At 44.0% G+C, this 13,489-nt stretch overlaps 1 protein-coding gene across 1 annotated transcript in view; it reads right to left on the bottom strand.

Moving 5' to 3' along the window:
• ATP11B (ATPase phospholipid transporting 11B (putative)) overlaps nt 1-13,489 on the bottom strand; it is a 602,728-nt gene that overhangs the window by 390,100 nt on the left and 199,139 nt on the right. The window contains exons 9-10 of the mRNA XM_078665453.1: nt 12,474-12,538; nt 7,435-7,516 (exon numbers count right to left, since the gene is read on the bottom strand). Of these exons, the coding sequence (XP_078521579.1) occupies nt 7,435-7,516; nt 12,474-12,538 (147 nt within the window). The remainder of the gene's footprint in view (nt 1-7,434; nt 7,517-12,473; nt 12,539-13,489) is intronic.

The following is a 13,489-nucleotide window of genomic DNA, read 5'->3' as shown; positions in this document are numbered from 1 at the left end:
GTATGGACAGACCTCCAGGTCGCCGCTTTACAAATCTCAGACATGGGCACATCATGTAGGTAAGCCGCCGTGGCCGCTCTACCTCTAGTGGAATGTGCTTTAGGAGTAAAAACCAGAGGTTTCTGCGCCAATTGGTAAGCAAGTTTGATACACGAAACGATCCACCTGGAAATGGAACGTTTCGATGCTGCATGGCCAGTTCTGATCGATCCGTAGTTAACAAACAATTGATCAGAATGTCGAATAGACTTGGACATGTCCAGATAGAACTTTAAAACCCTTTTCAGGTCCAAAGAGTGTAACGCCCTCTCAGCTGGAGTAGAGGGATTAGGAAAGAAAGTGGGTAAAGAGATAGACTGATTGACATGAAAATCTGACACCATTTTCGGCAGGAAAGAAGGGTGCGTTCTGAGCACCACTCTGTTCAAATGAAACACAGTATACGGTTCTTTAGTACATAGGGCCTGAATTTCGCTCACCCTACGGGCTGACGTAATCGCTACCAAAAAAGCCGCTTTCCAGGAAATATGCTGTAAAGTAGCTTTATGAATGGGCTCAAAAGGTGGGCCCATCAACTTTGATAGTACTAGGTTCAGCTCCCAGGGAGGAGAAGGAGGCCGTACAGGAGGGTAAACCTTTTTCAGACCTTGCAGGAAGTCTTTTACTGCTGGCAACTGAAAAAAAGAGATTTGTGAAGGTGATCGCCTATAAGCAGTTATAGCGGCTAAATGCACCTTAATGGAGTTAAACTTCAAACCTGCTTTAGCAAGGTATAACAAGTATGGAAGAACTGACTCTTCACCGGATTGTGACCATTCTGCACGCACCACATATAGAACCTCTTCCACTTGCATGCGTAAGAATGTCTCGTGGAAGGACGTCGTGCTTCTCTCAGAATGGACATGCAGTCTTGCGGCAGCCCTAGATGGCCGTACTGAATGACCTCAGGAGCCATGCTGCCAAGTTCAGTGACGGAAGGTTGGGATGGTGAATCCTCCCGTTCATCTTCGATAACAGGTCCGGCCTGCATGGAAGCCTCTTGTGAGGAGACACTGACAGGTGAAGGAGGTCCGTGTACCACCATTGCCTCGGCCAGTCGGGGGCAATCAGGATCATTGTTGTGCACGAGTGGCTCAGCTTGCTCACCACCTTCGGGATCAGAGGAAAGGCGTACACAAATTCCCCTGACCAATCGATCAAAAGAGCATTCCCCCTCGTTCCTGGTCGATAGAACCTTGAGGCGAAGCTTGGGCATTTGCTGTTTACGTCGTCCGCGAAGAGATCTATGGAAGGACGACCCCAAGACTGGAACACGTCGTTTAGCACTTCGTCGTTGAGAACCCAGTCTTCTCTGTCTTCGAAGTGCCGACTTAGTGCGTCCGCCCTCACGTTCTGCTCTCCTGGGAGGTGGACTGCTTGAACAGACAACTTGCGAGCCAGAAGCCAATGCCAGATGCCCTGAGCTTCTAGTGACAGAGTCCTTGAGCGGGTTCCTCCCTGCTTGTTTAAATAGTACATAGTGGTGGTGTTGTCCGTCTGTACTAGAACCACCTCTTTCTGAAGCGAGGGAAGGAACGCTTTGAGAGCCAGGTGGACTGCTCTCAACTCCAGCAAGTTGATGTGGTAGGTGCTTTCCTTGGACGACCACAGACCCTGCACCTGAAGAGGACCCATGTGCGCCCCCCAGCCTTGCAATGACGCGTCTGTGATGATCGTTTGTGTAGGAGGAGATTGATGGAAGAGAACTCCCACTTGCATGTTCTGCTTCTTCGTCCACCACAGGATGGAAGATCGCGCTACCTCCGACAAAGTGTTCTGATCGTCCCAGCGATCTGATTGCTGGTCCCATTTGTCCTCCAGATCCTGCTGAAGAGGACGCATCCGAAGTCTGGCGTTCGGTACCAAGAATATGCAGGAAGCCATCGATCCTAAGAGGGAGGCTATCTTTCGCACTTTGAGTCCTGTTGCGAAGAACTTGCTGGCACTTGAGTGCTATTGAAAACTGTCTCTCCTCCGAAGGAAACACTTTTCCTACCTCGGAGTCTAGCAGAGCTCCTAGGAAGTGAATCTTCTGAGTGGGATGGGAGACCGACTTCTTGTAGTTGACATGCAGGCCCAGACGTTGACAAAGTTCTATGCATGTCTGGAATTGATTCCTTACATTGTCTGGAGTTGGACCTTTCAACAGCCAATCGTCTAAGTATGGGTATACGAAGACTCCCCTGCGGCGTAGAGCTGCCGCCACCACTGCGACACACTTTGTGAACACTCTGGGAGCCGACTTCAACCCAAACGGAAGGACTTTGAACTGGTAGTGAGAGGTCCCCACCCGGAACCGAAGGAATCTTCTGTGATCTGGTCGTATCGGGACATGAAAATATGCGTCTTGAAGGTCCACCGAACACATCCAATCCCCCTTCCTGAGATGTGGATATATTTGGTGAAGCGCCAACATGCAAAATTTTTCTTTTCGTACATGTAGATTGAGTGTTCTCAAGTCCAGAATAGGCCTGTATTCTGCCTTCTGGTCCTTTTTTCTGACCAGAAAATACCTCGTGTATACTCCTTCCCCCTTTGAGCCACCGGTACCCTCTCGATGGCTGATTTGTCGAGGAGTGTCGCTACTTCTTTCTTTAACATTTGTAGCTGGTGGCTTGACGTTGACATCGGAGGAACGGGTGGAGGTAGACGATGGAAACGAAGACAGTACCCATTCTGCAGCGTAGACAACACCCATTGATCTTTTGTAATGGCCTGCCACTCTGTCCTGTGATGCGCAATGCTTTCCCCCACTGGAGTGGACAACGGCGCTGGGGGAAGTGAAGACTCATTGCTTCTGCTGAGACTTATTGAAGTTATTGCCTTGTCGCTGATTTCCATTTCCTTTGGAATTGCGCTTGCCTTTGTATTGCGACTTTTGTTGGCCTTGCTGGTTCTGGCCCTTCTGCCAGTGAGGGGTTTGATCCCTCTGCTTCGAAGAGCCCTTGTTGTCCGAACGGAACTTCTTCCGGAATTCCTTTTTCTTTTCAAGCCCCACGGCTTTGAGGGTGTCTAACTCAGACTTCATCCGCTGCATCTCTTCATCAGCACTCGCACCAAAGAGAGACGTGCCCGAAAAAGGAAGATTTAGAATTCTGGCTTGAGCCTCGGGTTTCAATGCCGTAAGGCGCAACCATGAGGATCTCCTTGCTGTGATTCCATGCGCATAACCATGCGCAGCCAACGTTGCCCCATCTGCCGCCGCTCCTATAATCTGATTGGAGACTTGACTGCCCTCCATCAGAACCTCCTCAAAGTCCTTTCTATCTTCCTGAGGATGTTTTTCAGAAAACCTCTGAAGTGAGTCCCACAGAGATCTATCATATCGGCCGAGCAGCGCTTCCGCATTGGAGACCTTGAGGAAGGAAGCTGAGGTGTTACAAACTCTTCTCCCCCATGAGTCTTGCACCTTGCTGCCCTTATCCGGCGGTACCGTGGATGAGGAAGCTACCGCATTGGATTTTCTTGCCGCCGCAATGATTACTGAATCAGGCGGGGGATCAGACTTGAGGAACAGAGGATCCTCATCAGGAGGACGATACTTCTTGAGAATCCTCGCTGGGACGGACTTCACCGTTGCCGGAGTTAGGAAGACTTCATTCACTGGGTCCATTATACCCGGGACCAACGGCAACAAAGCTTTGGGTGTCGTTCTGTGCTATAGGGTTTCAAATATGACCGTTGTCTTGATCTGCGGAGCAGTCATAGGCACTCCTAGCTTCAGGGCTCCCCTGCCCAAGATGTCTTGGAACGAGAAAATATCCTCAGTTGGAGATATCCTCGAGCGTGGACTGTTTGTCAGGGTCGGAGAGTAATTACTGTGAGATCGGGTCCTCGAAGAACTTTAAGAGCTACGGGTCCTCCTGGACCTGGATCTTCTACTTGAGCGCGTTCTAGAATGCGATCGGTCTCTGTGACGAGATCTTCTCTTACTTGTGTGCCTAGAACGAGACCGTTCCTTGCGGCGGGTAGCCTGATCTCGATACGCCTTCAGCCGATCTGTCGTCTCCTTGTCCTTGGCCCAGTGGTCAAGAGGTCGATACCACCTTGGGGAAAGACGAACAGGAGGAGATTTGTGTGTGGGATCCTTCACTGGTGAACGTGACCGTGGAGGCTGATCCGCTTGATCCTGTTGCGATCTTGCAGGGGACTTGGACCTCTCCCTATCCGAATCGCTGTTTTGTCCATCCGAGGCTCTGCCACTGCGAGATGCTGAAGAGGATGAGGATAGGCTCACTAGAGATCTAGAGGAAGACCTCGACCGAGATCTCTCTTCTGCGACCCTCCTTCTCTTGGAAGGAGGATCCTGCACTGGAGATTGTCCCACCTCCGCAGCCGATGCCGATCCTGGAGAACCTAATTGAGGCCTTAGGACTTGAGACTGGTCCAATGGTTCAACCTCTTTCTCCTGCAGCACCTGCTTCAAAGGCGACCTCTCCTGTGACCTTGCAGGAGAGATATTCACTGGCTGCGAAACGCTCCGTTCCCTGGATCTCCGCTGATCCATCGACGGTGGCTGTATCGACTCCGATCGCCGAGCAGATAGACTTTCTCTCGACGTCGACCGTGGTTTCCTCGACGCCGATCTCGGGTGGCGATGACTGTCCTTCGGCATAGAGCATCTCGCCGTTGAAGGCTGTGTACTCGACGACGACTGAGGCTGCTTCGACGCCGATCGCCGGTGCTCTGTCGGCGACGGGGTGTGCCTCGAGGCCGAATGCCGCTTGTCTGAATGCGACGGAGGCTGCCTCGACGTCGAACGCCATTGATCGGGCGTCGACGTGGGCTGCTTCGACGTCGATCGACTATGTGTCGACAGAGGCTCCCTCGACGCCGAACGACCATGACTAGTCGTCGACGGAGGATGTTTCGACGCCGAACGCCGGTGGCCAGGCGTCGACGGAGAATGCCTCGACGTCACAGCATGACGATGCTGCCTCGACGTCAGGTGGCTCGCCGTCGAACTCATCTGCTTCGACGGTGACCTATCCCTCGACGCTGTCTGTAGCGGAGGTACCTTGGATGTTGACGCTGAAGACATCTTCTTCGTCGCCGTCGACTGCTTCTCCAACTCCGATCTCGACGCCGAATGTGAACCAGTCGGGGCTTCTTTCGACGTCGACCGCGCCTTCCGACTTTTCTGCTTCTTGGGAGATCTTCCTCTCTCAGAAAGCCCATAAACACGAATCCTCTCACGTTCTTTCAGAGTTCTGGATGATAAAACCTGGCAGTGTTCACAGGTTTTCGAGGAATGAGAGTCTGGTAGGCACAGGATACACACTGAATGAGTGTCAGTCTTGGCCATCTTCCTTCCACATGAAGGGCATTTGTCAAAGAGTGAAGGCATCTCTGACGGAAAAATCACCTTTAAGCCTAAAAAAGGTAGCAGTAACACCCTAGGTCAAAAAGACGTCGAGTGAAAGCAAAAAATTGTAGGTAACAAGAATATTTTTTGACAAAAAGCCAAAAAAAAGGGAGCTGTTTCACCAGGGTCCTGACTGAAGGAGCCGGAAAGAACAACTGACCTAACTGTCACCCCTGAGGCATGATGGGAAGCCTGGGGTCATGGCTGCCTTAAAGGCACGGTGCCAGTTTTTTTGTTGAAAATGGTTTCATTTTCTATGCTATTGTTTTGCAATGCAGCCTGAGGGCTAACAATGTCTATTTACAAGCAATTTTCAGGATTTATGAGTGGTCTACTCATTAAAACACAAAGTTCAAAGGTTATTTGACCTAATGTGTTTTTCTTTTACTTCCTTACTAATTGCAGTGCATGTATATGTGTTTACATTGTTTTAGCCTCAGTTATGGAGCTGCATTGGTGTGAGAAAAATAATATATGTACATACATATATGTGGAGCGAGATATGTGTTTTTTACATATATATTTTTATATTGTTTCCGGGGTCCCGCACATGGGCGGGAATATTCAGTGCTTATGACTATTGATGAGGATCCCCTGGAAGAGAAATATAAGTTCCCTTTAATGAAGTTTTTGGTGCACACACACAAACATATATATTATACAATAGAATTGGCCATTGTATTAGGATTCAGCTGCATTCCACTACTACCTTCTGCAGCTAAGTTCCAGCGTGCTAAGTTTAATGAAGATCCATAAACGGGGGAAAAAGAATGTTAAGGGGGAGGGTGTGAACACATGCACCATTTCCCAATTTGACTCCCACAGGAAAAGTTGCAATAGAGCAAAAACTGCTAAACCGATTAAACCAAACTGGGTAAGCATATAGTACTATTCTCAGAAAACCTGCTTTTTTTATGTGGGAATACTCCGTTCAGTAGTTCGATGCATTTAAATAAAAAGCTAATGTGCAGGATTTACCCTCTATAGCACTGTGGATGACCTGCTGATGTCCACCACACTACCTTTCACAGTGCAGTGAATGTCAAGGGGCCTGCCACTGTACAGTTAAATAAATGTTTCTGGTAAAAACACCAGAATGTTTTCTTTTGATAAATCAAACTTGAAAGGCGAGGGAAATGCTTTCCTCACATCCAACTTTGAATATTTTTGTTTTGCTGTAACTTGCAGCATTCAGATGTCATAGCAAAGCAAAAGTGAAAGCAGACAGCGCATATGGACCAGTCTATAAGCTCTGCTCCTGAGTACCAATCAACATGGGCGAGGTAGTGCTGGAAAGGGGACAATTCCCCCTTTTTAGCACTCTCTACCTTGTGGATCCCTATTTCAGGTGGCTCGACCAGATATGGAGTTGTATCCCAAGTCTACAATGGGCTTAACAGTCTTTCTGTCCTCCTGGGAACAGACTCTGGCAGTCTAACCCAATATGATCCAAGGAGGGTAGTGGGGGCATATAGCCAACTAAATACCTGCCCAGGCTCGACCTAAAAAGGGTAAAAAATAAAATAAAAATTAAACGAAGGGGCAGCACCCTCGAGGCAGATTAGGGGTTTACCTATATGGATGCTTAAGGACTTCTAGGAATAAATAAATCGTGCGGTAGGGTGCAAGTGTTTGGAGTCTTAAAATAGAAAACCTGTTAGTAATATAACACATCCAATAAATCAGGTAATTGTTTTAAAGCTTACCTAAATTATGCTTTCCGCTAAGTACCTACCCTTACTGCCCTTTAAAAGAGGCTTTTATGTTAGGAAAAAAGAAGTGCCCTATAACGTGTCAGAAGAACGTAAAAAGTGATGTAAAGAGGACAGACACCCTCCTTCCTCCCCCTTCCAATACTCCCTCTCTGATGTATGTCCTGTCAAGGGAGGAGATATGGAGAATGAATGTAGAACAAATATTTACACCGTTTAAAGCAGAAGGTGAGTCTAACTTTGACAAAATGTCTTTTCTGATTTTGCCCAAACGAGTTCAAGTATAGTATTTCAAGAAATACTGTACATAAAACTTACTTTTCTACAGCAGATCTTTTCTGTGATTTACTTTTGTAATTTAATGCCATTTTAGCTTCCATTCCGGTGTACACAGCAACACCTAAGAAATAAAAGACTGAAGGTTATCATTAGAGTCTTACTTGTGCATTATTATGTATAGGTAAAATGAAAACATGTGTATAGGTAAAACGTAGCCTTGAATCCCCAATCCTGCAGTGCCCTAATGGAAGTCACATACAGATATTGAGAAGTAGCAACTGCTACATTTGATCTGTCAGTCAGACCCCCTGGCACTGCCCATGACACCCAGGTTTCAAGCGCCAGGAAGGCAGCTCCAGGATGTTTGTTATATGCTATTTCTCCTAGTGGCTGGTGAAGTCGCACGACATCAGCAACAGTGAGACATCACATTGGCTTCGCCAAACAATTTAGTGAACTGAAGTCAATGAGTGTCTTCGATTCACTAAGTAGGGACAACTTGACTAAAACCTACAGCACAGAAGCCAGAACAGCCCAAGACTCCTTCCTTTTCTGGGCCTCAAACATTTATTACAGTGCAGCTACTATTAATAGTTCAGTAAATAAACCCCACCAAAACACTGAAGGCAGCAGCAGAAATGCACAAAAACGATGATAAAAGTGAATGGTTTTTCATTAGTTTAAACTTTGTGCGGACAGTTCAAATGCAATTTATTACTAATGTTCAAGGAAGATTCAACTACGCTATTTCCACATTAAAGAACTCTAGTAGAAACATTTAGCAGGGCAAATTCCAATGCAGAGTAAATGAATCCTGCACTTGAAAATGTAATTACCTCAGACCAAAATCCCACTGGTATGGTAGAACTTCCATGTGAACAAATCTGCGCAGAGGTGTGTGCTTGTAGGAACTCCAAGTGGATAAACATTTTAAAGTTGGTGCGCAATTCAGTTGATGAGCACCCCGAGTTTATTCACTACCTCTTTTCACCTAGTTTTCCACCTTGACTATAAATATATGTATACTTGACATACTTTTTTTTATTAAAAAAACTTTGCATAACACAATAAGGTTCATTTTGGGGCAGGCGTAAAATAATAATACATTTGTTAAGAAGCTCAGATTACAATATTTAAAAGGAATTTGCTAAAATGCTCTGATTACAATAATTTGGTCACTAGTGACCAAGCATAATATATTGGCAATCACTAGAAAAGGGGTACACATTTTTGCAAAAAAGTTAACTACTTTGTAGTAAACACTTTTAGTTAAATAAGCACATATGCCAACATATTTTACAATGCAAGCCTTCATGACCAGTATATAATTTAAAATGATAGAGTACAATTCAGCTCTTCCAGAGATTATTGGTGATAGAGTCTCGCTTCAAAATGGTCCATAAACGTCACTGAATTTAACTGAATATGCTTGTAGATGTGCACTTGTTAAGGCCAGTGTAAACGTCTTAAGGAAGGGAAAGTGGCGATATTGGAGGAAAATATTTGCACTAAGGGGATACAAAGAAAACAGAATTCATACACTCTTTTGCAAAACATTTTCACACGCATGTTTACTGGTCTATGCACAGTTCACCTTGCGCCTGAGTGGCAATCAACAATTTTGAGCAACTTGTCACAGATTACAAATGACACTGGATTAAAGAAGGGATGTATACCAACACCCCAGATTTTCTCTCTGGTTCTTCACGATCTTCTTGGAGTTTTTAGGAATCAAAGACACCGCCTGCCTAAGGTTTGAACCACAATCATCTTCTTGTCATTGTACGCTTAACATATTGTGATTCAAGGCACATCAAGGCTTGGACTACAGAGTTAAATGAACCAAACGGTTCAATATTGTTCAGAAGAACAAGTTACTTCCCTTCGGTAACGCTTTTCCTGGTAGAGACTCCACCTGCAGATTTTCTCAGGTGTTAGACTGAATCCTAAAACATTTAACAGTAGTTCTTCGCACCGGTAGGTGACGTTGTGCGGATCCACACTGATGCGGTTCAGCTCTGGAAAAGATGTGAGGAGCCAATACAGGCCACACTTGCTGATGTCAGTTGCTTTCTAGGCTGTCCACGCCCCCAGATGAAGAGCCCAGAACAACAAGTTGGCTTTGACCAGTGAGCAGATTCCTAGATGTGGGATCTTATTAAGGGATATAGTACAATTCACAGAACCGTGAGTATGGGAGGGTCAGTGAGGAATCTGCAGTTAAGAATCTCTATTAGAAATATTGTTGCCAAAGGTAAGTGACTTAGTCTGCTGATAGAGACTTCTAACCACAGATTCCTCACCCTTTGAATAGATATCAAAGAAGTAACTATTGGGAGATGGGACTGTGAATGGGTTCAAACCGAAAAGTCCTGTAGGACCGAGCTGGCGAGATGCCCCTCTCGGCGAACCGCGCTGTCCAGACAGTAGTAACATTAATAAGCAGCTACTCAAATAGTTTCCTTTGTTTTGATTATTTAGAAAGCGCAGCAGTCACCATAGGACATCAAGGCGCTAGAGATCAGCCAGAAGCTCCCGCTAGATGCTAGACCGTGAAAAGCCAGGTTTTAAGAGACTTTCTAAAGGGGAGCAGAAGGGGGATGCATCTAAGAGCAAGGGGCAGGGAGTTCCAGAGCTTACTAGCTGCCACCGAGAATGCTCTATCCCCCCACTACTACTTCTTTGTTCTTGGTACAACCAGTTGCATTTGAAGCGAAGAGCGCAGTGGTCTAATTGAGGAATGCCACTTGAACATAGTCTTCAACCTAGACGGATAGGAAGCATGCAATGATTTATGGACCATACAGAGTGATTTGAAGCTAATGCGTTGTTCAATGGGAAGCCAGTGCAGGACCTCCAGTCCCTTCCTGGCAGATTGTTTCCTGGGAATGTCCAAAATGAGCCTTAGGCAATGCATTCTGCATTACCTGGAGTTTGTGCTTAAAGATTTTGTTGTCTGCCAGGTATAATGCATTACAATTATCAAGTCTGGACATTACCTAGGCCAGTCCAATTGTATCCGAGCTGGTCGTTGGATAAAAGGAAAGATTTTTTTTAACATTCTTATAAGCATGGAGCATGTTGCGATGGTGCGATTCATTTGGATATTAAAGTTACATTCAATATCCAGCAAGACTCCAAGGTTCTTAGCCTTTCCACTCGGTTAGGACAACATCCCAAGGACTGAGGCCAGCAGCTGCTATTCCACTTGGATGACCAAAATCTGGATATCATCAAATGACTAGCAAATCAGAATTATGCTAGAAGAAGAAAAAAATCAATATATTTCTCCATATCCAAAACATGTGTTCAGTCCATACATATCGATTGCTCCTGGCCATTTTAAGAGGCTCTTATTGTTAACAATTTGATTGGGTCTCCATGGTCTACCTAAAAAGAGAATCAAAAATGCTGACTGCAAAATAAAAGACTCTTAACTATCATGGATTATATTAGTGTTTCAAGAACATGAAAACAGAGAACAGTCATCTTTATCCTTTAAAGCAATTCACTTGAACCTGCATTGATGTTAGTAACTTAAAGACATGCACACGTTTGAAGCTCTTCAGAGAATTTTATCTTGATTTTTAATTGAACTTTCATTGTATAATATCCCCGTTTAAAGTGTGTTTCTTATACAGACGGGAGAGTCTCTTAAACTTTAAAAAAAAAAAAAACCTATGGATACAAGCATTCCTGGAAATCTGATTTTTATTCCCGTGAGTACGCCATAAATTCTTTCAGAATTTCCAAAGCCATCAACTCACTCCCAAGGAAGGTGTAAAAAAAAAAAAAAAAATGTAAACTTCCAAATTTGTTGAAAAACAATTTACAGAGGGTTGACTGTCAGCTGGCCTGAGCCAGCAAAAAGGTGTGTGACAAACCACACTTCGTTTGAAGAATGGTTAAAATGTAAAGTATGTAGAGCAGAAAAATTGGAGCTAGAGTATTCCAGATTCAGATTCCCACTATGGATTGAAGACGAGGGGTCTGGAGAGCAACATTTAATGTAAAGTAATAGGGAATGCTTGTACAGCTTGTCACACATTATCTGATATAATGGTACTCCCTCCCAACACTTGTGTGAAAACTAAGAACATGTGAATCAACTATCTGCTCAAAGTGTATATGAGTAAATGATTCAGAGCTATTGTGGATTTGTAAACTAATCGTAGTCCTCAGTGTTCCTTACTCATGTATTCACTTTAACAATCTTCCTACCATCTTAAGTTGTGAACTTCAGAGCTGACAATATCAATTCGTACCAACACGATAAAAAAAAGCATTACAACTGCCAGATTTCAAACACTCTATGCATCTACAAAGTTAGCATGGTGAGAAAAGGCCTCCAACCTCCCTCAGAAGGTACTACAAAGCATCTTCAACAGAATCAATATTACATTTTCTATTTACCAATGATTCATTTATGTTGTTTCCATTGACCTTTTTTCCAAGGAATAACCAATGAACATTACATGGGTGCAGTGTATTTCTTGCCTTATTCATTCATATTGCCATACAGACAATAATGTAACTGCAGAGATTATTCTTAAAATTGGAATCCTTTTTCGTATCCAAGTATCTTGTGTCGGATCTAAGTATCTTGTGCTGCATCTGTACTTCCAAGCAAACATATTCACTAACTACAGTCTTTTTTCATACTGAAGAAAGCTGAAACGTAGGACTTTTTAACAAGCCAATCACTTCTAACCTTAAGCACTAGAACCTGAAAAATAGCGGATATTACCTGCAAGGAAATTCAATGGAATAAAAATCATTGCAAAATCACAGGTCTAAATTACAAAAATCATAGACCCAACTACAGTGATCATAAGAATTTGTATTTTCTTTCATTCTCCCTTCTTCATACTTGGTCTACGGTTTTGGGCGAGTGTTTTGACACATGGCTGCTGATTTTACTGTATTGGCAGTCTTCTTAACAGCAAAGTCATTTCACACACTAACATAACAGAAATATTTTTTTTATCTTTATGACCAGAACTATGTCAGAATAATATTAGTTACACTTTATTTTAAAAAGTTAGTTTCAACAAACATTACAATGTTGTCATACTTACCAAAAATCTCTTTGGTGTTTTTTAATCTTGCTCCTCGAAGTAGAAGATTTTCTGGGCCAAGTGGTCTAAAATCAAAATGTATATTTCCTTTTCTTAATCTCCACAATAAAGTTGACATTATTTCATAATTGGAAAAACATTCTAAACATGGAAATGTTATCTTTCACGCTTTATGTCCAATATGTGGCCTTAAACAAGCGGACAACACTATAAAAATAGTCACAGCGCAGGATATACATATAGGTTGCCGAATACACCCAGAACCTAAGTTTCGTTAGCAGACTATCCCTCTTTTTTTTGTCTCCGCATCCCAATGAAGCTAAACCCTTCTTGCTGGGTAAATTCATTGTCAAAAGTCTTCCTGGTGATTAAAATATATTTACTCAATTGAGAACCAAATCCTACTTTTTATCTAGTAGAAATTCATAAATTTGAGGTGGCTTGCAGGAAGATGACCCTACGCAGAGCAAGGCAACCAGAGAATGACAAATAACATTTGAAGAGATTCAGGTCAATGCCTAAGACACTTGGGCATGTGCATCTAACTCCTCAGTTCCAGAACTATAATAAAGAGTATCCTTATAGGGGCTGGTTGAAGAATCATTGTAAACACATAGGGTCTATGCTAGTTAGCTGAGGTTCCATAAGAATCCACAGTTTCATACATATGCTTCCAGTTAACACAATTCACAAACAATGGGAAAATTAAGAAAGCTGGAAACACAATGATTGTTGAAATGTCCAGAACCACAAAGCAAGCATGTTAGGTAGTGATGTGGGTACAAACTGGCTGTCAACTCTGCAACTATTGTTCAGGGAGTATTTGCTGCACACATTAAATGAGTTATGCAAGATGGATGTTCTATAGATTATGTTAATTGGCACACGGCTCTGGAAAGTATTTGAAAGAAGGGGCATAGGCCTAAACTGAGTGGCACATGGAGATACCTGGCCACTCAACAAAGGCTAACAGAAGCCTTCGATGTGGGCCATCCCATCTCAAAGTGCGTTAAGGG

Source organism: Lissotriton helveticus, chromosome 11 (genome assembly GCF_964261635.1).
Source record: "Lissotriton helveticus chromosome 11, aLisHel1.1, whole genome shotgun sequence".
NCBI classification, from domain to species: Eukaryota; Metazoa; Chordata; class Amphibia; order Caudata; family Salamandridae; genus Lissotriton; species Lissotriton helveticus.
This window is presented reverse-complemented; position numbering and strand designations above follow the sequence as displayed.